The 27779-nt window shown below is 32.6% G+C and overlaps 2 protein-coding genes across 5 annotated transcripts; both read left to right on the top strand.

Annotated features, from left to right (window-relative positions):
- Positions 1-10998: 10998 nt before the first annotated feature.
- On the top strand, positions 10999-17911 carry LOC146931494 (isochorismate synthase 2, chloroplastic-like). Of its 4 annotated transcripts, none has more exons than XM_085702981.1 (15): positions 10999-11243; positions 12036-12445; positions 12717-12834; positions 13189-13305; positions 13633-13779; positions 13883-13957; positions 14063-14131; positions 14729-14847; positions 14952-15009; positions 15690-15800; positions 15892-15976; positions 16229-16323; positions 16711-16803; positions 17054-17128; positions 17584-17911. In XM_085702981.1, exons 1-14 carry the CDS (start codon positions 11097-11099, stop codon positions 17108-17110), a joined length of 1701 nt encoding a protein of 566 aa, XP_085559107.1. In that variant the 5' UTR covers positions 10999-11096; the 3' UTR covers positions 17111-17128; positions 17584-17911. The 4 variants fall into 4 exon arrangements, with proteins under 4 accessions (XP_085559107.1, XP_085559105.1, XP_085559108.1 ...); XM_085702979.1 differs by having other exon boundaries at positions 16226-16323; XM_085702982.1 differs by having other exon boundaries at positions 14952-15013; positions 15694-15800.
- Positions 17912-21655: 3744 nt separating this feature from the next.
- LOC146931493 (glucan endo-1,3-beta-glucosidase-like) lies at positions 21656-23901 on the top strand. The gene is made up of 2 exons (XM_085702983.1): positions 21656-21829; positions 22864-23901. The coding sequence occupies exons 1-2, from the start codon at positions 21775-21777 to the stop codon at positions 23823-23825; spliced, it is 1017 nt and encodes a 338-aa protein (XP_085559109.1). The 5' UTR covers positions 21656-21774; the 3' UTR covers positions 23826-23901.
- Positions 23902-27779: the final 3878 nt, after the last annotated feature.

Raw genomic sequence — 27779 nt, 5'->3', positions numbered from 1 at the left:
CTCATTTGTATTTTGTACCATTTAAGTACAATAGGTTACTCCTCATGAAGTAATCCTAGATTCATAGTCTTCTTAAGGCACCTCATGACTCTTCTTATAGCATGACAATGCTTCTTATCCGTCTACTAGTAAACTTGCACAAGAGTTTCATGACATCGGCAATGTTAGGTCTAATACATTCAGTGGCTTACCTAAGGACTGCCAATGGTACTCGCATATTCTGTTTGTTTAACTCCTTCTCAAGTGTTCTTACAATTGGATCATAATATATTCTTGCAAGTTTACGCTCAAATAATTACATTTCCTTAAGATCTTCTCAACTTTGTGAGATTTATCAAAAAAGTTCTCTTTTCTGATCTAGTAATCTTGAAACCAAGAATTACTTCAACTTTGTCTAGGTTTTTCTTATCAATGTTGTTGACAAACAATGATTTCACATAGTTCATAACATGAATCTTTAGAGCAAATATGAGCAAGTCGTCTTCATAGAGACATATGATCGTGCAAATATTATTTATCACTTTCATTCACTTTATACTCATTCGATAACATTATAATGTTTATTTTAGACCTCTCAAAGAATTATCTAACTTACATAGCTTGTTTTCTTGTCCATGAATCGCAAAAATTTTCAGGTTGTTCCATATAGATTTGTTCTTCTAGTTCACCATAAAAAAGGCAACTTTCACATCCATTTGGAGTACTATCGAGTTATGAACAGCGGCTAAAGAGACTAGTACTCTTATGGATATGATTCTAATGACTGGTGAATGAGTATCGAAGAGATCTATATTTTTCTCTTTTTTTTAAAACCTTTGACTACAAGGAGAGCCTTGTATTCATCAACCGTCCCATCATGTTTTAGTTTCCTTTTCCAAAATCCAAATACAACCGATTGGTTTTGCAACTATAAGTCAAGTCAACTAAGTGTCATGTTTCGTTAGACTCTGGAAAATCCATTTCATAGTTTATTGCTTCTAGCCATAATTCAGCATCCAATGAGGATATAACTTCTTTAAGGCTTAATGGATCTTCTTCCAGTGTATAAACCAAGTTCATACTCTTTAGTAATTTTAGATTTCTTACCTCATCGAGGTTCTATAACATCTCGTACGAAGTTTTCAAAACTATTTATGATTACTGGAATGTGATCAGATTTAGTGCTCCCACTAGTTCTTAATTTTTAAAAGGGAATTTATTTTGCCACCACTAATGTCGTGCTCCCACTATTCTTTATTTAAAGGGGTACTTATTTCATAGAAATCGGCATCTTTCAATTCTATGATCACTTTAACATTTAGGTCATAAAACTTATATGCGTCGCTATTTATAACATACCCAATGAATACACATTCATAGGCTCTACTAGTGAGTTTAACTTTCTTAGGGTCCAGAATCCAAATATAGTCCAGACAATTCCAAGTTCAAAAATAAGACAAATTGGGTTGTCTTTTCTTCAAAAAATTTCTTAATTAGAATTTTTGTTCGTAGACTTGAGTACTCTTTTTAACAAAAATTTCAATTTTCGTTATAGAAATTGGACATATCAAGCATATCAATTTTTATTTTTCAAAATTCACAGTCATCAATAAATATGATAAAATATTATTTTATCATTTCTAGTTTATGTGTCATCAAGTTCCCACATATCTTAATTTATTAAGTTTAGAGATTCAAATTCTCTGAACACTGATTTATATGAACTTTTGGTTCATTTATCTTGACTGCAAAAAATAAAATTGTCTAATCATATAACTTTGGAATCAAGTCCAAGTTACTCAAGTTTAAAATTAAACGTTTGTTCACGAGTCAAATATTAAAATCACACAACTAATAAAATAGAAGGAGAATTTTAATTCTGAACATACCATCAAAGGCGCAATCTTTTCCCACAAGAATGCATGGTACACAAGTCTTTCTTTAAGTCTGAGTCAACTCAGTCTTATTCAATATAAATCTGAAATTAAGATTTTTCTTATTTTTATATGAAACATTTGGAACAAATTTCTCATATAATTTCTAGTTCATGAAAAAACCTTTTCCAGTTAGTTCATTCTTTGATTTTTCAATGTTTCACGTTTCATACATATAGCAAGGATTGGTTAAATTGTCCACCTATTACTTGGCACATTCCTGTTATAAATATAGTTGCTTTGACTAGAACAGGACCGGTCAAGAGCTACTCCGAGATGTGATGGGAAGCAAAAGTGCTTTTAGATTACTCACTCCATAACCGAGTCTTTACTAGTTTCATGGTTTTGATTGCATAACTAACAAAGAGAGGAACACCCGATTCTTCTATCAAATAAATAGGATTTAAGTAGGATTCTGTTATGCAAAATACGCCAAACCATATGTTGAGGGACAATTTTAATCATCCACAATTAACTCCACGCTTTACAAATAAAAGGACGTGAATTTCATAGTATTGCTGTTTCAAACAACAAGTACTTCATCGTTTCAGTAAAGAGATTGTATTTCTATAACTTGATTTATCCTTGTTTTATTTTTGGGACAACAAAATCTCTCAATAAATAATTTCTTCGGTAGATATAGCAGATCGAAACGTCTTAAAATTGTTGTTTTTGGATTTTCTAAACTGTTGTATTTGGATTTCCAAATTCTATTATCTACCGAAGTTGTTACTAGGTTGAGTCACGACCAGGTCGCTTTTTTTTAGACGTTTTGTGGCACTGCCCAAAATTGTGCAAGGCAGACTATCAACCACGCCGCCTCCAGGATAAAACAAGCCCAGCTACAACTGTGCGATTAACTACTGCACTATAGAAAACCGTTCGAGAATTACATCCTCAAATATGGCTATTAAGGCCACTCGAATTTAATACTGAAACCACTTTAATATGGTATTGTTACCACTCTGTTATGGTGCTAAGACCACTCAAATAGGTGTTACCACCATTCTAATTATTAACTTCTCCAACTATGATACTATGATCACTCAAATATGGTTTTACACCATTCTAACGTTTAATTTATTCAAGAATCGAAGAAGAATATATTTTAAGATCATTCATAATTTGAAGGGACATTATACCGAAAAAGGGACTATGATCTTAAATTGTTATTTAGTCCGAAGGACATAAAAATATCAAAGGGACTATGAACTTAAGACCATTCTTAATTCCGAAGGGGCATTAAACCGAAAAGGGACTATAGTCTTAAGAACACTCTTAATTCCGAAGGGACAGAAAAAGGAGATGAAGAGAAGAAAGACTCGTCAACACAAGTCAATAAAGGGAGAAGAGAGAAAGAGTTCCCGACAACTCAATGAAACTCTTTGGTGTGATTTTTGAACTAGGGAGCTCTCATTTTACGGGGAGAGTTTGTAATTAATTTGGAGAAACTTAAGAATTAAGTAAACTTAAAAAATAAGCAACCCACAGATCAGCTCAAGTAACAAACTAATCGGATAAGTTCAACAAGAAACAAACCCACAAGATTAGCTGAAACAAACTAATGAAGGAAAGATAGAAAATTCAGTTGGATTCTCAATCTTATCACAACAAACATAATCTAAAATTATGTGAAGTGATATCCATGAATAAAGAAAAATAATAATTATTATTTTCATTATTATTTTCATAATAATAATTATTATTATCAATCATTATCAGGTATTTAAAATTAAATACCACTATTTAAACACTACTAATATGTGTGTTCTATTTTATGTGGGACCCCCAGACTCTATTTTTTCAATTCACACAACACTAGATCAAAGTTTAATTACTTAGTGTTTAATCTTCCAACCTTCCAATTTCTTTCCATCTTCACACCAATGTTCCAACAAAAGACTTATGGAGAGGTAAACCCTTCTTCGGCCCAACTTTTTTGTTGTGATCATAGCCAGATTCGTTTTTTCACTAACGGCTACATTAGCTGCTCTAATCTTACCGAATAAATTCATACTAGTCTTATCAAATAATTTATTTATGGAAGAAGTGCACTATGTTACGCTATGCCATGCCATGTTGTCATGAATCAGAGTATCAGTTGGTGACATTTACCATGGGAAGGGTTAATCCTTTCCCATCATGGGAAAAGTGACCTTTGAACCATTGATTTAATAATAAAATAATTAAATGGTTAAGATGGGTGGAGTTTAACATGGGAAAGGGGAATCCTTTCCCACCATAGGAAAGTTTTTTTTTACCATCAGATTAAAGAGGAGCATAGATGTTATTATGGTCTGTCCACACTATATATTTTTCCATCATCATCTTCAACTATGAGAATGCAAATCTGCAATTCACCACCACCAAGAGACTACAATCTTCATCAACTTGTTCCTAAGAAACTCAGAAAATTAAAATCAAGGAACAATCCAAAAACAATCTTCATGTAATTAAAGAAACGCGCTCCAATTTCTTCGACCTCACCATCCTCTCTTTATATGTTCACTTTCTTTCCCGTTTCAAAACCCATTTTCCTTTTATCAATCTCAAATTTCAACGATGATCTTGATTTATATTTTTGTCTTTTGTAAATGGGATTTGGGTATTGAGAACCAATTTAAAATGGTTCAAAAATATCCAATTAGAAGAAGAAAAAAAAACATAAAAAACAATTATTCATAACCAGATCTGATGGTTCTTTGATGAGGGGGATGGAGAAGGACTGTTCTTGATGATTCAACTCAACCAAATGTATGTAGTTATACAATGTACAATTTGGTAAAGAACCTGTGATTGCAAATTGTGATTTAAGATTCATAAACACAAACAAAAACCAATGTTCAATTTAACGAAAAAATTGTGACCCTCTCAAAATTGAAGTAACAAATATAGAGAGAATAAAAATACTGGGAGAAGTTTGTCAAGATTTGTGTGATTTAAGTTGTTGGAATGGTAGTCATGATTGGTGTGATCTTGCAAAAGCTACTGGTGGTGGGTGAGTGATGAAGGTGAGACAAAAAAATATGGTAGAGAGAAGTCTATGATAAAGCTATGTTCCTTGCTTAATCTAAGGGTCAAAAAAACTTTCCCATGGTGGGAAAGGATTAACCTTTCCCATGTTAAACTCCACCACATAATTTTGGCAAACAAGTTTGGTGGAGTTTAACATGGGAAAGGTTAATCCTTTCCCACCATGGGAAAGTTTTTTTGACCCTTAGATTAAGCAAGGAACATAGCTTTATCATAGACTTCTCTCTACCATATTTTTTTGTCTCACCTTCATCACTCACCCACCACCAGTAGCTTTTGCAAGATCACACCAATCATGACTACCATTCCAACAACTTAAATCACACAAATCTTGACAAACTTCTCCCAGTATTTTTATTCTCTCTATATTTGTTACTTCAATTTTGAGAGGGTCACAATTTTTTCGTTAAATTGAACATTGGTTTTTGTTTGTGTTTATGAATCTTAAATCACAATTTGCAATCACAGGTTCTTTACCAAATTGTACATTGTATAACTACATACATTTGGTTGAGTTGAATCATCAAGAACAGTCCTTCTCCATCCCCCTCATCAAAGAACCATCAGATCTGGTTATGAATAATTGTTTTTTATGTTTTTTTTTCTTCTTCTAATTGGATATTTTTGAACCATTTTAAATTGGTTCTCAATACCCAAATCCCATTTACAAAAGACAAAAATATAAATCAAGATCATCGTTGAAATTTGAGATTGATAAAAGGAAAATGGGTTTTGAAACGGGAAAGAAAGTGAACATATAAAGAGAGGATGGTGAGGTCGAAGAAATTGGAGCGCGTTTCTTTAATTACATGAAGATTGTTTTTGGATTGTTCCTTGATTTTAATTTTCTGAGTTTCTTAGGAACAAGTTGATGAAGATTGTAGTCTCTTGGTGGTGGTGAATTGCAGATTTGCATTCTCATAGTTGAAGATGATGATGGAAAAATATATAGTGTGGACAGACCATAATAACATCTATGCTCCTCTTTAATCTGATGGTAAAAAAAAACTTTCCTATGGTGGGAAAGGATTCCCCTTTCCCATGTTAAACTCCACCTATGTGTTTTGTAATAAAATTTGTTTGTCTGTCCTCACGAGGAATCTGTTGGTTTGGACAATGCATAATAATATATTCCATCCGATCATTATTATAAACAAAAATTGACTTTTTAAGTTCATTCAATTAATTATGTACGTGGTCTATATATTGACTACATACATCATTTATTGAATTAATCTAAAAAGTAAATTTTTGCTTATAATAATGACCGGATGAGGTATGTAAGGTTTAGGGTTCGAACCCCGACCATAAAAAAAAAAATTGTTTGTCCAAAATTATATGCAATTTACTAACTCGAGTTGTCTTTAGTGTAGTTAGAGCATCCACATTGGTGAAGTCTTCACCATTTAAGACCTGGTACCTAATAGGTACCCCCAATGTGGATTCTTTTTTTGAGGGTCTTCTAGGACCCACAGTCTCACTTAAGATCTTGATGCTTAAGTGGACCCCCGCATTACTTTTGTTTAAAGGGAAATGTTAACTTTTGCCTTTAAGACACAAGTTTAGAAGCCAAATGTAGAAATAATTTATTGGAATGCGTGCATTAAACTTAATCTTTAATGTTTTAATGAATTGAATGCACAAAGTTTAATGAAATATTTCTTTTTTTGGATTTCTTAACATGTGCCCTAAGAGCACAAGTTAACACTACCCTTGTTTAAAATAATCATTGTCATTGTACTATTGTTTTTCAATTGCAAATTTACCTTAACTTTTTAATGTTATTGGTAGGACCCATATAGTCCTTTTGTTAGAGGGTCTCCATTGGAGTGGTTGAGTACCTATTAGGTACTATTATTAAAAAATTATAAAAAAGTGATGTGTTCATGTGGAACCCGTTTAAGACCTTAAAATTGAGGGTCTCAATTGTGGATGCTCTTATGACTCTAAAAAACCTATTTTGGTAAAGGTGTCAAAATAGAGTTACCCGGCCCATTTAGGGTCAGTCTTAATGGGATTCTGGTTTTATATTGGTAAAAAAAAAATCATATTTAAATAATGGTTTCTAAAATAATATATGAGATGGTCCCCCATTTGATCGACCCTTATTTATTTTTCATTTTATGAAAACAATATAAAAAGTTCCACAAAATTTCTTATAAGGATTTATTCAATCTTAAAGCTGCGATCATTCCAAGTTTTTAGGGATGGCAAAGCGGGCCGGCCCGCCCCATTTAAGCCCGTCCCGTCTAAGCCCGCTAAAAACGAGACGAGACGAGCCGAGTCAAATTTTATGACCGAGTCCAAAATCTCACCCCGCCCCGTTTAGTTGCGGGCTTGCGAGTTGGCGGGCCGGCCCGCCAAACAAAAACTTTTTTTAATTTTTTTTTTACAACTTAATTGTTACAAAAAAAAAACTATGTTGCTTTTATCGTAAAAAAATATAAAAGAATACGCGGCAAGTAAATTTGTGAAAAACAAGATAATTATCAAATTGTCGAATTCAACATCATAACTAATAGCAAAATAAGACAATTGCGCAACACAAAACAAATCATAAAATAAATCCAACAACCAAATTATAAAATAAGTTTCAAAATAAATAAACTCAACAATCAAGATAAATCCAAAAGCATAAAGTTAGTCTCAAAATATATCTAACAACCAAAATAAACCCAAAAACATAAAATAAGACTCAAAATAACAAATTGAAACACAAGTTAAGCGGGCCTCCCCGCCACGCCCCGTGCCCGTCCCGTTTTCAACGAGTTAAACGGCCGTCCCGCCCCGTATTTTAACGAGACGAGACGAGCCGAGCCAACTATAGAAAACGAGTTCAAAACTTCGACTCAGCCCGCCAAAAATAGCAGGCCAAACGGGCCGGCCCGGCGGGTCAGACCCGTTTTGCCACCCCTACAAGTTTACAATTCATTAAAACTTGAAGTGACTGTTCAACATTCGACATATTATAGGTTTACCCATGCGACCCTTTTTGAAGTGACCAAGTATTAAGTTGTTGTGATAAACTAGTGAAGAAGTATTGCCCTTACTCACCATCTGGTCCGATAAACTACATTACATGCCTTGTTAACTATTGGTGATACTGTTTTCAACTGCCTCATCAAGCAATCCATACAGAATTTATAGCAAATTATGTTTCTGAAATCCTTTCAATAGAGAATTTAAAATTAAGATATTGGGATGGATGCTCGTGAGTTTCATTTGGGTGAATTGTTCATACGTTTTCATTTGAGTTGGTTTGATGGTATTGACTTATTACCTTTGAGTATGCTTCTGAATGATAATTTCGGTTGCCTAGTTTGGTTTCTTTAACAAACAAAAAACATACATGAAACAACAACACCCTCAACAATCCCACCAAACAACTGCACCACAAGATTCACATCTCCTAGAACACAGTGTCCTTTCATCAAGTTTCTTACAACAATTACATTCATTGGTAGATCAACGCTCACCATCTAGTCATTAAGCCTCGATACCTCTACATGATTTATCAGCTTCGCACAACAAAAATGACAACAGTGCCCTCAGACGATACCCATCCCAATTCCCTCAACTTCTTCAACAAATCACCCAAAATCAAAGTTCGGCCTATTACAAGCCTCCTAAAAAACAATATTATGCACATTTGCATCAAGCTCCAACCATCTACCTTTAGCCTCCTCAAAAAACTTCCTAACCTCCTCAAATTTTTCTTTTTTCCAATGCGCATTCGTAAGCAAAATGCAAAATATAACAATCACCATAAATTCCTCATTCAAGCACGTCATCATACAATTCATGTGCACCACAAACCACAAACCAAACCATGCTCTAACTTTGTTCTAAGACACTCAACAACACTAGTAATCTTAACAAATCTAATATAACTCTTTTACCAATAGTTCTAAGACACTCAAAAACACTAGTAATCTTAACAAATCTAATATAACTCTTTAACCAATAATTAAAAGTCCACTAATCAAATTTAAAATCATACCCTCCAAAACACTCCACCAAGCATTTCACAAACACTGTAGCAAAAGGATTAGATACACCAAAAACATAATTGTTAAGCAAATATTGATCATAATTGTAAGTGTTTGGGTTTCAAGATAAAATCTAAATCAATAAACAAAAAACATCAACGATTTTAACAAACCCTCATTTTCTCTCAACTTTTTGGTAGATATTGAGAGCTGGTTTGTAACTTTATGAATATAGAGAAGGTCGTTCCAAAGATCGAGAACATGAATCACATCTTTTTACTTAAAAGATTGAAGTCAACGACTCCACAACCATCGACTTAGGTAAGAGAGCCATTTGCAACAATTATATAAGGAATGTTGAAAGGAGAAGTATACTTCAAAAAATATTGACAATCAAATGTCATGTGATAAGTGGCACCAAAATCAAAGTACTCTTTTAGCTAATGACAATAGATTTCAAGGTTGACACCTTAACTATGTACCACTTATCATATTGATCGACCGTGTGTTGTTTAAGAGAATGAAGAATAACCTTCAAATAACTGTGCAAGTAACATACTGTGATAAATAGTACGATGAACAGTGTCACAATACAATGAACATTATCAAGTGACAATAATTCAAACAATTAAAGGCATCAATTGAGCAAATAAGTGGGGGATAAAAAGTCCCAAGAGGTTGTAACCAAGAAAACACAAAGACCTGTGTGATACCACGTAGAAAAATGAATTAACATACATAATAATATATTTTAATAATGTGAATACAAGAACTATTTTTTTTTTTTAAATATAGAAATTTATAGACCTAATAGATTTTTAAATTTTTTTTCAAATAGTTTAATGGTTAGAGTTCACATATTCTAAATATGAAAAAAAAAATGAAGTGTCCATTGTTTGAACCTCGATCCTATATATATTATGCAATGCCCATACCAATCAAATTAAGATCACAGAGACGACCTAATATATTTATTTAACGGGCCAAATAGTATAGAATAAAAGCAATTAATTATAAAGGGTTTTGCTAGAAGCCACCCATGAATGTGTCTTTTAGCAATTCACACCTCAATGTGTGATTTCCACTTTTTAGTTATAACTTTCCTAAAAGACACCTTCATAAAAATTAGTTGGTGTCTTTTAACAAATGCTCATAGAATAACTTGCTAAAAGGCACCTTCATAAAATGTGTCTTCTAGCAAAACCCAATTATAAATACTAATATTTACAATCTATTATTTATAACAAACACATTAAATAAAACATATTTTCACCTCTAGAAAAAACATATCTTTATATATGTGGGATATTTTCTCTCATTCTTTTAAACAAACCAAACACAACAATAATGCCACTTCTTTTTTTTCTTTTAAACTCGGTATCCAATCCAAGGACCGACTAATCCGAGGGGACCAATCCCACCGCCCACTTACGGGTGTCCCGTTCTAAGCCAGAGCAAAGCTCTATATGGACTTACCCACCAAAATTGGCACTAGAGGGAATCGAACCTGAGACCTTGAAAGGAGCACACTCCAAGATCCCAAACCAACCACTGAGCCAACAATAATACCACTTCTTAAGAACGAAGATTGTCCCAATGAATTAGTGAAATTAAACTCAAAATAGATCTTCCCAACCAACACCTTTTATTATCCATCAATATTGGGAAAAGAAAAGCAAAAAGAGTAATAAAAGAAAAAAACCATAAAGGTGATAAAAGAACAAAAGAAGCCTTAAGCTACATTTTTTTTTGTTTTTTGATTAAAGCCTTAAGCTACCTTTAACATACTTAGAACCAAAGAAGGGAACATTGCATATCAATATATCACATGTCACTATTTTAAAGATTAAGGATTACCCCAAAATGTTGGTTGAAGTGTATCACATCACCTCTTTTTATTCTTTAGCACTCATTTTAGACTATTAGAGCGATTTTCTTAATACCACTCGATTTTGTAAAGTTTTCTAGTAATCATAATGTGAAGAACACAAACTAATTAAATGGGCCCACCAAACCATATCACTTTGAAACAACAACATGAACCACCGCTGTCTTTCTTTCTCACTTTGTTTCTCAAGTTCAACACTTCAACTCAAGTATTTAATTTCTTCTTTCTTTCAATTTTCCTTCTCCCTCATGTTCTTCCTTCATACATAAACTCATGGCAACAACAGCCACTACAAACAAGTGGCCCACAAACTTTATCAACACAAATGGCTGCAATATCCTTGTACCTCATGTTTCCAAGAGACAACGACAACAACATTATCATCATCAACAATCTATGTATCTTATCCACCGCCAACATGTATGTTATGCAAACTACTTTCACTTTATGTTCCATCTTTTTGTTATCCATTAGTAACCAATTTATATGTGTGTTGCAACACCACCACCAATGCACTGAGCACAACATGATAGTTTATTTTATTTTATTTTCATTTTGGATACAGTACATATAATATAACATAATGTTTTTTTATTGCATTGTTATGTGAATTAAGGACCCTTTGGTATCAAAAAAATGTTATCTGTTTTAATATTTATTTAATTAATTTGATACTAGAGGATTATTTGAGGTTATCTATTTAGATAAGTACCTGTCTGTAAGACTATTTACGAAGAGTTTATTCATGGAAAAAACTTATGACATGTGTGTAAGTTGTTTTCTTCTTATTTCCACAAATTCTATATATAGTTTATGAAAATAACTTATAACTTAAATAATAACAATTTGACTTTATCTTACTTTTTGTAATTGAAATAAGTTATTTGGAACAGTTTTTTTCTCCATATCGACTTATAATTTGGGATGGAGGGAATAACATTTAACTGTCATTTTAGATGGCAAAGGAAATCATCTCAATAGTTGATAAGAAAATATCCATTGATATTTCAACACATATATATTTTGTTATGCGTGTGCACATAACATGTACTCTTGATTTAGATTACCTACTTTGAAAGTGAATTTGCTTAATCTAATAATCAAAAGCTTGAGTCGGTCCTTGGGCCGGATATCAAGTTTTCAAAAAATATTTGGTTTTGTGTCTCAAGTCTAATAGTCTATTCAAATTTTGGTATGTTTTGATTTGTTCAGAGACCTATTTGTAAGGGATGCTACCTTTCAATGAATGGTTGTAAAGAAGGAGAAATAAATAAAAGTTCAAGAGAACCAGTTAGGACGATAGAAACGCGAACATTGCCACCAGTAGCATCAGCTGCAATGGCTATGTACAGTCTCAAAATGGCTATTTCAGAGCTAAAAGAAATCTCTCCATTTTGTACCTCATCTGGCATAGTGAGAGTTGAGGTTCCTATTGAGGAGCAAGTTGAAGCAATTGATTGGCTTCATTCACAAAACCACGTTCTGCTTCCTAGATGCTACTTCTCTGGCAAGGAACAGAAATCTTGCCCTGGAAACTTGGTTAGCATTGCTGGTGTTGGTTCTGCTGTTTCCTTTTCGCAGTCACAGCCATTTTCCTATTGGGATTGGATATCTATAAGGAGGTAATTCACCTTGGTTCCTTGAAATTTATGAAGTTAGTTTTATGAATTTGTTAACTATGTTTGGTTTTGCTAACTTCTTCCCGAATCAAACTGTTAATGCTTTGTCCCAAAATATAGATAGTTCACAAACTGAACTGATAGTTGAAATTAATAATTAGAAAATAAGTCATGTTTGGTTGGCATGATAGCTGATAATCCTCTTCTGCACCCTGCCTTCTATGCCACAGCTACTATTTGATATTTTTTGTTGTTGAAAATTTTCACTTTGAAGGTTTCTTTCTGAGAGCTGCCCTTTGATTCGCGCATATGGAGGTATCCGTTTCAATGCAAAAGCTAATGTTTCATCAGAGTGGATGGCTTTTGGTTCTTTCTACTTCATGATTCCTCAGGTGCATACCCTGTGTTCTTTCCAAAAACTAATTTGGTCCTTCAATGTGTCAAACGTTGTTATTATAGTCTTTGAATGTATGAAATTATAAAAACATCCCTAAATGTTTCTTTCCTTAGTGAGTTTGGTCTTTGAATGTGTCTTTTGTTAGTTAGTTTGGTCATCGAATATCTCTTTCATCAATGAGTTTAGTCCATAAAATTAGTAACAAAAGACATAACTAAGGATGTTTTTGTAATTTTAATACATTCAAGGACCATAGTGACACTACCTCACACATTTAGGGACCAAACTGATGATTTACTCATTTATAGCATTGGCAGTCAGAGATATCTAGCCGAGAAAAAATTGACAGGTTGAGTTTAATGAGCTTGAAGGAGGATCAATGCTTACCACTACTATTGCTTGGGATAATGATCTTTGTTGGTCGTGGGAAAAGGCCATCGCGGCACTTCAAGAAACACTTTGCAAAGTAAGTGTTAGGGCCTGTTTGGATTGACTTTTTTGAGTTTATCTACTAGCATAAACACATTCAAGACTGTTTGGGAGAGCTTAATTGGAACAGCTTATGACATGTCCATAAGTTGTTTTCAGCTTATTTCCACAACCTCTGAAGGATAGCTTATGAAAAAAACTTATCGCTTATTAACACTTCATTTCATTTTATCTTTTGTTAGAGAAATAGCTTATAGATAAGCACTTATATGATAAATGTTTATGGCTGCTTAAGTAGATTTTCTTTAGATTATCAGGACTCAGGAGGAAGACTTTGTTGAAACTATGCATCTTTGTATTGCAGGTTTCTACTTCCATTGTAAAGTTTCCTAAGCAAGCTCCTCCAACATTGATATTAAGCAGCCATAACATTCCTAGTAAAGAAGATTGGAATCTTGCTGTTAATAGAGCTTTGCAGATGATAGAGCAAAATGATTCCTCACTTACCAAGGTAACTACATCTCATGCTTTTTCTTTATTGGATTTTGAATCATTTCTTGAGTTGCAAGAAACCATTTGAAAGCTCATTTTCTTCTTCCATATTGGAAACTCAGGTTGTTCTAGCGCGGAGCACTAGAGTAGTGCCTACTGTAAATATCAATCCTCTAACGTGGTTAGCTTGTCTAAAGGTACTGGAGTTTTCTTTCCTTTTTTTTTCTCCGTCAAATTCAGCAGTGTTATCTTAAATAAAATGCGGTAGAAGGTTTCTTACGTATACATCAAAACGATTGTAGGTTGAAGGTGGAAATGCTTACCAATTTTTCCTTCAGCCACCTAATGCACCGGCATTTATCGGAAACACAGTAAGTATGCCATGTATGTGACTAGGAAGATTTATATATTCACACCCTTATCTTTTTATGTCAGGTATGGGCGTATGGCTCATAGTTTACTGATAAGTGGGTATGGTTCAGGGGGTAAACTTGTAAACTGAACTATAGTTTTAAAACACAAGTTGTATTATGTAACCCTAGGCTTGGATAATAGAAAATTACTGCAACCATTCTGCAGTTGGATATATAGGTATAATTGCTGATTTCCATGCTAAAATCTGAGTGTTCTTTGTTTGCATTCTTTTATATATGTTTTCTTTTGAACCAGGGTTGTTGTTCTAACCTATTCTTATTACATACTATTTCAAATTTTCAAGATATGCTGAAATTTCTACAAAATATATCCACATAATGAATTTCACATGATATCTTAAGTTACATTCTAATTAGTATGTTTTATAAATTTTGGTCAATAGCATAATTTTGTTTACCTTTTTTGAAACTATATTATGATATCTTAAAAGTCATCATAAGGAGGACAACCTTTTTTGAAACTATATTCTGAATTGAATGAGTAATGATACATTTTTATGTTTCCATTTTAATTTTTATGAACTTGATGAATAGCCAGAGCAACTATTTCACAGAAAATGGCTCCATATCACTAGTGAAGCTTTGGCCGGAACCCGTGCTAGAGGACCATCACTAGCACTAGACCGTCAAATTGAACTTGACTTACTTACCAGGTTTACCTTGTTGCTTAGGACTTTGATATAAAAACTGCTGTTTTATGGATGTTTTCCCTGATGCTTGTGATTTTTATTTTTTTTCTTTCTTTTTGGTTATACAGTCCGAAGGACGACATTGAGTTTACTATAGTAAGAGAAAGCATACGAAGAAAATTGGAGGTATGTTTATTTTTATACTTTTCATTGTTGGCGCTTTTGCTAAAGTACACATTTCCTAATGTACGTTAGATTTTGTTTCTAAATGTTTTTTCCTCAAATCCTTGGATACTGATATAATAGGCATGCAATAGATGGAAGGAAGAGATTCAGTTTCTGTACAATGATATTTGTTTTTAGGCTTGAATCACAATTTTGGTCCCTTTTTTTGAAGACGTCAATTATGTTTTTGAATACAACTTTGTCTCAATCACAATTTTGGTCGCCCATTTCTAAATTCACAATTTCCATCCACAATTTTCAAAATGGATGACTTTTTCCCACCCTATACATTTCGATGATATTGAAATTGAAATGCTTATGTGGCAAGTAGATCGATGATGTGACACTGTCTAGGCAGATTCTTACTTAGGGGCCAAAATAGTAAATAAGGAAAACTAGAGGAACTAAATTTTATTTAAGCCTTGTTTCTATGTGATGAATTTTTAGAATTAAGCTGTTGGCCTCATGCTATTATGTATAATCCAACCCTAGATTGGAACTTTGGAAGTCTGAACTGTATAATCCAACACTCAACATGCTATTTCATTTTGCATAATACCATTGCATCTGCTTACAATCATTTTAGACCTTCCTAGGTTAACAGGATGATGAATCCTTTAACTACACGCTTGTTTTCGCAGGCAGTCTGCGAAAAGGTTATAATCGAGCCAAAGAAAATGATTAGAAAACTGCCAAGGATCCAACATTTATTTGCTCAATTAACTGGAAGGTTAAGAAACGAAGAGGATGAGGTAACCATGTTACAGTTCAAGTAAAAATCTTTATTAATGAAAGTAACTTTATTTAATTCACACCATATAACTAAGTTGTCATTTATTTTAGTTTGAAATTTTGTCATCACTTCACCCAAGTCCTGCAGTTTGTGGCTTTCCAACAGAAGAGGCACAAGTTTTAATTGCGGAAACAGGTATATCCATTTTCCATACATCGTTGTTTCTAATACAACCAAATATTTTCCTACTTGTTCTTGAAAGGACTTTTAGCCTATGCATATATGTTTTTTATTTTAGAAATTCAAAATGTGGTATAACTTGTAATAAAGTCAAAGTTAGGTGATATTGATATGTTTGGTAAAACCCATTTTTGAACATAGACAAAAAGTTTTCACTTCAACTCGCTTTGGTAAATTGTCCTTACTATAAAATACGGTGTTCAGAAGTGTTTGATCGAGGGATGTATGCTGGACCTGTTGGTTGGTTTGGAGGAGGCGAGAGTGAGTTTGCCGTTGGCATCAGGTCAGCATTGGTGGAACAGGTTAGCTATATAATCTTTTTTCAATGTCACATTCAGTTTGCATAGGTTGACATTTTCATAATATCACGTTCATGTTTCTAACATCTGTTGTTTGAAATACGGTTTTCGCCAAGTAGTATAAAATATTATCGTATCTACTAGGAGCAGTCAAGAATTACCAAGTTAATTGAGATCCTATTTTTTGGAGACGAACAAGAATTGGTTGATTTATAATAGCGGAAGCGAGAACAATAACAAATATTTGAAAATTATGCAAAAGTAAACTCTGAAATTTCCAGGAATTTCAGTAATCCATTATTAGTATCTCAATACTCACTTTAATCTTCAATTTTTTTTTACCGGACTGTTTTTTACCACGAATCATAACATTTGCAAGTTTTCATATAGGAACTAGGTGCTTTGATATATGCTGGAACTGGAATAGTGGAAGGAAGCAACCCATACTTGGAGTGGGATGAGCTAGAACTCAAAACATCTCAGGTGTGTATGTGAATGCATACATATTTTGGCATACATACATTCCATTCACTGCAAAAAGATTGCTTGCAAGTTTGTTACTTCTTCTAAAATGAAATATCCGCAAAAAAAAAAGTACATGTATCTAGTCCAAATTTGAATCAGATACATGTACTTGTTCGTTTATATTTCATTCTAGAGTTGTACTTCATTTTATTTCCGATAGTGTTGTCAAATAGCGGCACTTTTATATGTACGTTGATTTGTTTTGCAGTTCACTAAGTTACTTAAACTGGACTTGCCTCTGAGACAAAAAGTAGATTGTAAATGAGCTCCATCAACAAATAAGGTTTGTAGTGTTAATGATTATTTATGCAGATAAACTTCTTTGATAGTCTTTTATTTTGTTTCATTTATGTGGTTTATGTAACACATGTAGAGCTTAAAATTTATTTTTGACGACGAGATACTAATTATACAATCTTTTTGCACTCAAATATTTATGAATGTATCAATGGCTTAGTTGTTCGATTTACAACTTACATGTTGTTATTCCGCTGTGAGATATTAATACATACTGACAATTCTCCACTTCTCAACACTTAGTATGTGTGATTTTGTCATTAGACACTTAGTATGTGTAAATCTTAGTAACCATTTAGAGAAGCTCTAAATTAAACTTGTTACATTCTAATAAATTAAAAGGCCATGTATTATCAAATTTGAACTATTTTTCCATGCACCAGAATGCGAAATTCAAGTATATAATATAAAGTCTAAGATTATGCTATTTCTTTGCTTTAGATATTATGGCTTCCTTGTGCTTACACAACTTCTATTTACAACAATTACAAACAAGAGTGTTATTCCAATTGATACGGAGCATGGCATATTACCTCAATAAAATTGCAATTATGGAGAGGGAGGAGATTTGGACCAAATTGGGTGTTCATTTGACTACAGATTCAATTCCATAGTACATGTTGTATTATATTATATAAGCCCCTTATTGTTTTTTATTTGATAATTTCACATATTAAAAAATTATGAGTGTATTAAATTTATCTATTTTATGTACTAATATTCCAAAGTTGTTCTTAAAGTAATGTTTTAGACAATGTTGACACCACAAGGTTAATTAGAGCTATTTATTGTGATTTTTTTTAATGTATCTAATAAATTAAAAAAGAGCTCATACATTTTTTTTAGTCTCTTTTATACATTTTTTGTTACCTTTTCTATCTGATTCTAATTTTATAGCCCTGTTATACCAGCAATCACAGAAGAAAGAGGATTGTTTTTTAGACACCAAACAATTGCTTAGAGATACCTAGCGAACGATAGTTAATTGTCGTTCTCTGCCGAATGGTAGTTAACTACCGTTTATCACTTTTTAACCGATTTAAAAAGTGAGGTGAACGGTAATTAATTGTCGTTGGGGGCATTTTGGGTAATTTGAAGTGCATGTGAGAAATTGTTAGGTGCCTAAATCGATTAACCCATGAATGAAGAGATTAAATCCATGAAGGACTAACCCATGAATGAAGAGATTAAATCCATGAAGGACAATGACGTTTGGGATCTTGTACCGCTGCCACAAGGTGCAAAACCATTGGTTGCAAATGGATATTTAAGACCAAGAGGGATTCGAAAGGTGATGTGGAAAAGTACAAAGCCCGTCTTGTTGGAAATGGATTTATAGAGAGAAAAAACATTGATTATATAGAGACTTTCTCTCCAAATTATTCAGAAGACACTTTTAGGACTTTAATGGCATTAGTGACACATTTTGATCTTGAATTACATCAGATGGATGTAAAGACTGTGTATCTAAATGGTAACATTAACGAGACAATTTATATGGTACAATAAAAAAACTCTGATTTAGAATATTTCAAGGATATGGTTTGCAAACTTAAGAAATCCATCATGGGTTCAAGCAAACATTTCGACAATGATATATTTCAAATTTCATCAAGTGATCGTCTTATTTGGTTTTGAGATGAATTTGGTTGATGATTGTATATCATAACTTTTATGGTGCAAGTATATTTTCTTGAGTTTGTATGTTGATGACATTTTGCTTGCCAACAATGATATAGACCTATTGCATAAAACCAAGATATTTCTATCTAAGAATTTGATAAGAAAGATCTTGAAAACGCATCTTTAGTATTAGACATACATATACATCGAGATCCTTCTTGGGATATTATTGGATTATAAAAAAAAGGCTATATCGAGAAGTTTCTCAAGAGATATAGTATGGAAGACAGTAAATCAGGTGATACCTCTGTGGCTAAGGGACACAAGTTTAGTATCAATCATTGTCCTAAGAATGACTTTGAAGACAAGGAAATGCAGAAGATTCATTATGCATCAACATTAGGAAGTTTAATGTATTCTCATGTTTGTACACATTCAGAAATTGTGTACATTACAAGGATGTGGGCAAGTATTTAAGTAATTTAGGATTAGAGCATTCAAAAACGATGTGGTACTTAAAGAGAAAAAAATGATACATATATCAAAGGTCAGATGAGTTTCAGAGCATTAGGTATGCCAACACCGATTGTGAGGGATGTAAAGATCTGTGTTATGTGGCATCCAACCATATAACTTAACTGAAAAACTTTGTCACGAGGCTACACATAGTGGATACAAAATTAAAAGACCACTAAAGTTATTTTGTTATAATGTGTGCGCGCACGCGCGCATATATATATGAACTAAATTTGGAATGATCCATTTTTCAAGAACTAACAACATATTTAATCTATTGTAAAAAAAAAGTAAAACATTTTTAAACTTGAAATATTTTTATGATATCTACTAACTTTGAGCTACTATTTTGGATCGAAAAAAAAAAACTTTGAGCTACTATTTAAGAAAAAATAATTCATTTATTTATAAATTCAATGATAATTAAATTTGATTGTTTTATTATAAATTTAATGATTTTGAATCGTTATAAATTTAATGATTAAGAATATAAAATTCATTTTTAAATGACAAAATTTTATCGGTTTTACTAATTTTTTCAATATTTTTATTTTCTTTTGTATTGTTTTGTATTTTATAATATGGTTTAAAATTATATGTTAATGATATTATGAATCAAAAATAGAAAAAATTATGCGTTCGAATTTAGATTATAATAAAATGGAACTGCAATACCACTTTTTTCCACATTTTGTGTGTTAGATTTTCGTCGCTAAACTATTAAAAATATATGTAGAAAATATTAAAGAAGGGAAGCGTAAATTTTAACATAAGAATGTAGGAAAATTAAAAATTACGAAACAAAAAAACTAAATAGAAGTGAAAATCACTTAAAAGGGAAAGAATTTATAGGGGTGATTTGGGGTCAAAAATTTTAAACCTCCCATATTTGGTGGTTGAAGGAGAATAAACTAGGGTTATAGGTGATTTTAAATATTTAATTTTACCGACATTTTTTTAATACATTTGCGTCTGCATTAAAATATGAGTTTTTTTAACGAGTGTCCTCTGAGCATTTTTTAAGGATCGCAGATTTAAAAATTATTCATTCAAAAAGTCAAATTTTACAAATTTTAATGCATTAAATATTCGTATTTCCATGAAAACTTACTATTATTAAATATCTTAAAGAGTGCATGAAGGCACTCTTGAAAAAATAGTATTAGGCATGCCTCAAAACCATAAATCATGAAAACAATTAACAACCTCTAAAAAAAACGGTCAACCAAAGTTATAGATACAAATATCAGAAAGCAATAGCCCATTTTGTTTTAAAGTTCATTGTTTTTTACCAAAAATTATAAAAATATCTTTAAAAACATTTTTTAGAAGTTCATCTTAGGTAGATCTCCCTCTACTTTTAGAAAAATAATCTCTACCATTTGAATTACAAAACTGACGGCTAACTCTAAAAACAAATTCCTATTGAATCTGAATAATAAATAATGCCGAATTCTTACTTCTTAGGCTGTTTTGAAGTTGACTATATGGATCAACCAAAAATCATGGGATGTTTTAATCTCCACGTTCATATTAACTCGTTGTATGTGGACCAATATCTTCACAATGGTTCAACTTGTTTGACACAATTTATTTGAGGAGGATTTAATAAGGAAAATTAAGTGAAATTTAATTATTGGGGGTTGTCTTTTTTATTTTATCCAAGAACAAAAAGATTGTAAAAAATATCCTCCATAAAGTATTTTCTATAAATTTTCTGCAATCATACATAAATGGCCCGTAGCTAGAAATGAATAAGGGTAGAGAAATTTCTGTAGTTAGAACTGACTTTTGGATTAATTGATTGATAAGATACTCCCTCCGTCTCAAAGTATAAGAAAAAAAATTCACACAACCCCCTTGGAATAAGATACTCTCTCCGTCCCAAATTTCTGTAGTTTGTAGTATAGTTTTTTGTGTTATTTTTGAAATAAGTTTCATAAAAAGATGTAAAAACAATTTGTATTGGTTATTAGTTATAGAGAAAATGAAAGAGAGAGCATAATGAATGCAAATTGCATTTAATTTCTCCTTGAAAAAGATGATTTTTTGAAAAAACATAATTAAATATATGATAAAAGTTAAACTTTTTTGCTTATAATATGAGACAAGGAAAATGAGTTTTTTTTACTTATAATTTGGGACGGAGGGAGTATACTACTAATAGATCGGAGTTATATAAACTTTGATTTTTAAACTGATTCTTTAAACAAATACAGGAACTAATTAAAAGTTATTTAACATAGTGCAAATTGGCGTGATTTCTTGCAGGAGTATGGGTTTGAAAGTTAATGACACAGTCAATGTTTTAATTTGCAATAATTGAGACATTAGTTAGCATAAAATATGTCATGGGTGAGTTGTATAAATTTGAAGAAAACAAAACACTTCCCAATATATTGGAAACTATCCCTTCCATTTTTATTTTATTTTCTAGTCAAGTAGTGTATTTCATCTGTTGTATGATAAACTTATCATAACAAGTTAATCAATATGGTTTTTTTGTTGTTGCTTCTTGTGCTTATTGGGTTGGAGACAACAGAAACAGGTACGCATCTTATTTAATCTTTTTTTTTGAGAGATCTTATTTGATCTTGTTTTTTAGTTATATGGTATTTGTCGACTTTTTGTTTTTTCATATTTTTTTTTTCTCAACCTTCAAATCTACTTTGGATTATGAAATCCGAAAAAAAGTCAAGGATGTTGAAGGATATTTTTAACGTATTTATATGTTTTTTGAATTATATAATGTAAATTTATAGGACACAACCAATGGGATTGAAAAAGATTATTATTATTATTATTATTATTATTATTATTATTGTTGTTGTTGTTGTTGTTGGGTTGAGTCTCCTTTAAGTAGCTTTTGGTGTTGGCCTTTATAGAAAAATTAAAATGATGTTTTATGTCCATATATATATGCTTGTGGTCATATGTAAATCGTACAAAAGTTGTAGCGTTAGGTTTTTTCATATATTTTTTTGAAATAAAGGTTTTCTCATATATGAAATCACTATTTATGACCTTGTAAATAACTGAGTTTGACTTTTGATGATGTACAAAACTCGGACTTGATCCATTTTTTCCCATTTCCTTTAAGCAAAATAAGTCTATGAGGAGAGGTAAAATCAATTAAAAACCTTCAAGAATCCAATGTTTGAGTTTTTGATATTGGGGTGTGAGAGAACGTTTTAGGGTATAAACACAAACCGTTGAAATGAGGAAAAGTTTATGATTTCGAATTATATATAGCAAGGGTTAAATTATATAATCTCAAACACATCAATAAGGAGTTTGGATTATATAATTCGAGCAAATAATATTTTGTGAAGAAAAAATAGGACATGTGAGAAACGCGAATGAAAAAACTAGTAGTCACAAGTTTATTGCCAATACTACTATGGGATGCATAATAAATATAATCCGAGCAATTTTATTTCCCAAAATAAATATTACATTTTACTCATTTTAGGAGATAAAAAATATTCAACCAAACATTTATAAGAAACTTAATCAAAATTTATCAATTTTATAAAAACTACAAACATATTTGACTCATGTTATTATTGTCATCTAATGCAGAAGCACAATCAATTGGAGCATGTTATGGGCAAGTGGCAAACAACTTGCCTCCCGCCGCATTTGTAATAAATATGTTCGAACAAAATGTTATTTTTAAAATGAGAATATATAATCCTGATCAAGCAACTTTGGAAGCCTTAAGAGGATCTCTCTTATCTCTTGTCATTGGAGTCCCTAATGAAGACATTCAATCAATAGCCAATGATGCTGCATCAGCTAATAATTGGGTCCAAAACAATATACTAAAATACTCTCAAGATGTTAAATTTAGGTACATTGTTGTTGGGAATGAAATAAATCCTAGTAATGACCCAACATCAAAATTTGTTCTTCTTGCAATGCAGAACATTTATACAGCACTTGCATCTGCCAACTTGCAAAATCAAATTAAGATTTCAACCGCTATACATATGGGTTTGTTGGGAAGCTCATATCCTCCATCAGCAGGAGCATTTAGTGATTCCACAATTCCATATATAACTCCAATAGTTGCATTTCTTGTGAACACTGGGGCACCACTTCTTGCCAATGTGTATCCATATTTCTCTTATATTGGTGATCCACAAAACATTCCTCTTGATTTTGCTCTTTTTAAACAACAAGGAAACAATGCAGTTGGTTACCAAAACCTCTTTGATGCCCAGTTAGATTCAATTTACGCCGCTCTCGAGAAAGTCGGCGGTTCTAGTGTGAAGATTGTAGTGTCTGAGAGTGGGTGGCCATCCGCAGGTGGAGATGTGGCAACAACTGAGAATGCTCGAACATATTATAGCAATTTGATTAATCATGCCAATAGTGGGAATGGAACTCCTCTTAGGCCCGGTCAAGCTATTGAGACATACTTGTTTGCCATGTTTGACGAAAATCAAAAGCCTGGTGCAACAACTGAACAATATTTTGGTCTCTTCACTCCTAGTGACACGTCACCCAAATATATTCTAAGCTTCAATAAAATAAATTGATGATTGAAAAAGATATGTACCTAAATCTTGTTTACTTGAATAATTGTGTCATGTATGCACATGCTGGTTATGTTTCCATGTCTATATTGCTTACTTCTATCTCATTCACCATCAATAACATTTTCCTTCCAACACCACTCATAATTCTTAGCTTGAAATATCCTTTATCTCAAATAATTTAATATATTACTCATAAAAGCTTTGACATCCTTTTAGACCATCGTGTTATAACGATTGCAGAAAATCTCAAATTGAGCCTTATGTAGGTGGAAAATGAGTTCGTGCCACGAAAATAATAATTGCAACAATGACAAATGTATACAAGTATATATCCTAATTTATAGGATTATAATTCTATGTCAAGATAATCTTATTGCTAAGGGGGGTGACTTGCTCTTCCTGGTATCATTGGTGTGATGTGTACTGTACCGGAAACAAGTTCTCATATTTTTCTGTCACACTGACGATTGGTGTGGGGAGAGCAATCAAGGAAAGGAAGTTAACCCCAAATTTTATTAGACCTTATCAGATTATAGAAAGAGTGGGGGACAATGGCGTATTGGATTGCATTGCCAAAAATGTTGTCTTCGATTCATGATTTGTTTAAGATGTCACAACTAAGGAAGTATGTTTTGGATCCATCACATGTGATTGAGCTGGATACCATTCAATTGGAGGAGAACTTGTCTTTTGAAGTACTGCTTGCGAAGATATGGGATAAAAAGACCAAGAAATTAGGGAAAAAGGAGATTATGTTGATCAAAGTAATTTGGAACCAGACCATGGGAGATGCGACTTGGGAATTGGAGAGCAAGATGTCAGTACCACCAGTGGCCAGTGGCGGAGCTAGAAATTGTATGTAGTGGGGGCAATTTTCTACGTATATGTAATATGAAAAATATCATATTTAAGAGTATACATATACATCATAATATTCTCTACAACTATCTAAATTATGAAAATACATGAATGTTTTATAAAAATGAAGAATAACAATTATTTCTAACACTATCATGTTATATTTGATTGTTGAAATAAATTAAAATTGTCGTTATAAGTAGTACAATAAAAAATAGGCTTAAATGCACTTTTCACCCCCTATGTTTCAAAAAGTTGCGATTTTGGCCCCCTTTAAAAAAAATGAATATTTTGACCCCCTAACTTTTGGCCATCTTTTGATTAGCTGATTTTATGCCAATTTCTCAGTCTCTGATGTTGTAAACTGACATGGGGATATAAGGATGCTGATAAGTGGAGTCCAAACTTGCATAATGTCCAAACTGACATGATAAGTGGAGTCCAAACTGATAAGTGGATCCTTCTTTAGGGGGGCAAAAGTTGCACCATGTCAGTTTGGACTCCAATTATCAACATCCTTCTATCCCCATACCAGTTTACACCATCAGAGACTGAGAAATTGTCATAATCTCCATCAAAATCAGCTAATCAAAAGAGGGCCAAAAGTTAGGGGGTCAAAATATCCATTTTTTTTAAAGGGGGCCAAAATCGCAACTTTTTGAAACATAGGGGGTGAAAAGTGCATTTAAGCCTAAAAAATATGCAACATAAATTTAAGTATACTTGTATTCTTAAAAAATAAATTGAATTATACTTGCCATCAAGTTATAGTGAGGGGCAAAAATTAATGAGGTGAAATTTTTTCTCTTCTGTTGGACTGCTGGTAAAGAAACCGATTAAAATTTTAACTAATCAAAACTACCCCAAATTTCCCTTAAAAATAAAACACCTCAAAATGACTAGTATATATATTGGATTTAAAATAGTAGTGCAGGCAGGAGCCCCCACAGTGATGTGAGTGGCTCCGCCCCTGCCAGCGGCGGATCCAGGACCCTGGACGAGGGGGTGCAAACATTTTTGGCTTATAAAATTTTAAATTTTTATTCTCATAAAAAAGTTTGTACATTTTAGTCCTCCTTTGTCTAGATAAAATGAGTTATTTATGCCAATGTTACCAATTAAACTTATTTTTTAATTTTTTTTTGTATACATTATTTCATTTATTCTAATATTTACCACTTAAAATTTGAATCAATAATATTAGCAATAATAGATACATATTGATCAATGTTTGATTTTCGAGGACTTTGGTATATACTCTCATGGGAGTCCATAATGGTGTTCAAGGTGCCTCTTTATTATACTTTGGTTTTGTATTATTCAGGTTTCGGTAGTATTATTTTTCAAACTTTTTTGAAATGTTCCTAATCGTCAACATAATTTGTTCACCTTCGAAAATAATTTACTCTAAATTATTTTGAAAAAGCACAATTATGATTATCTCTGCAGTTTACTGTTGGTTAAATAAAACTACACATACGTTGTTGAAAATCAGAGTGATACATGAAGGAACTAGGTATTGCTAAGAAGATTCTTGGGTTGGAAATTTGCAGGGATAGAAATGCAAGAAAATTATGACTCTCAGGAAAAGCTATGTTGGAAAGGTGTTAGACTGATTTGATTTGAGAAAATCAAAGGTTCCATTGGTGAATCAATTTAAGCTCTCGTTGGATTAGTCTCCAAAGAGAGATGCAAAAGCTAAGTATATGTCAAATATTCCTTCTTGCAATGGTGTTGGTTGTTTAATGTATGCTATAGTTTGAACTAGATCAGATTTGGAACATGCTATAAGTTAAGCTTGCAAGTTTATGTCTAAACCATAGCATAACTGGGAAGTAGTCAAGTGAGTTTTCACGTACTTAAGGGCACAACAAGTCATGATATCATGTTTAGCAATGGACAAGGCGGTCTTTCAGTTGTAGGATATGTAGATTCATAATATGCTTGTGACTTGGACGATATGAGGTCTCTAACATATGTCTATACTCTTATAGGAGGATCTATTTGTTGGAAATCATAAGTTCAATCCAGAGTGCCCATGCATACAACTGAAGTAGAGTATATGGCGTTAATTGAGATTGCCAAAGAGGTCATATGGCTTACATGATTAATGAGGGAATTGGGCCTTGAATAAGGTGGAGTTCAATAGCATTGTGATATTGATGTGAGGTTTCATAAGATCAGAGAGATACTTGGATCTCAACATATATTATTTGAAAAATGTGTTGGCAAATGGAGGGACCCACCATTGCATGTGTGAATAAAAGAATGAATAAAATACACCGAAAGTTAAATGACCGAAAGTTTTTGGCATTTGACAGCAATACATGTTTGAAAAGCATGGCAATTGTTGGTGAACATTGTTGGGTACCTACTACATAGTGCAATTGTTGGTGAATAATTGGTAGTAGGTAATTGGTAGTAGGTGAGGCAATGACTTTGCACCCCTATAAATAGCTTGCTTGCAAACCATTGTAATTACAACACAGAACAACAACAACAACACAAAATATATTACATCAGTAGAGAGTTTAGAAAAACTCAGTGTGAGAATTTTAGGAGAAAATTCCTGGGTGTAATTGGGTTGTGGGTAGTGAGAGTTTGTGAGTGTTTGTAAACACATATATTTCCTTTATTAAAAAGATCTGCAGAAGCAGTCCGGAGAGTAGGCATTATTGGCCGAACTTCGTTAACAATCTTGTGTGTTGTTATTCCGCATTTATTCCACTTCTACTAAATCTGACCATGGGGAAATTGTGCGTAGTTTCCTAACAACTGGTATCAGAGCTTCTGGCTCGGTATCTCTGTTATTTTTGGCAAAAGTACTATTCGTGAATAATAATTCACGTGAATAGTAATTTTCGTGAATAGTGAAAATTTGGTCAGTGTTACCAATTTGTTCACGGAGGTGTTCTAAAACACAGTGGTTCACAAAATTTGTCAAAGAATATCCAGAGGAGGTTAGATTCAAGTGGGAGTTATGGCTGCAGACGAAGGAAAGGTGAAAATTGAGAAGTTCGATGGTGCGAACTTTGGCTTTTGGAAGATGCAGATCGAAGATTATTTGTATCAGAAAAAGCTACATCAACCTCTCAC

This window comes from Medicago sativa, chromosome 4 (assembly GCF_051527215.1).
Source record: "Medicago sativa cultivar Bolivia chromosome 4, Bolivia_mono, whole genome shotgun sequence".
NCBI lineage: Eukaryota > Viridiplantae > Streptophyta > Magnoliopsida > Fabales > Fabaceae > Medicago > Medicago sativa.
This window is presented reverse-complemented; position numbering and strand designations above follow the sequence as displayed.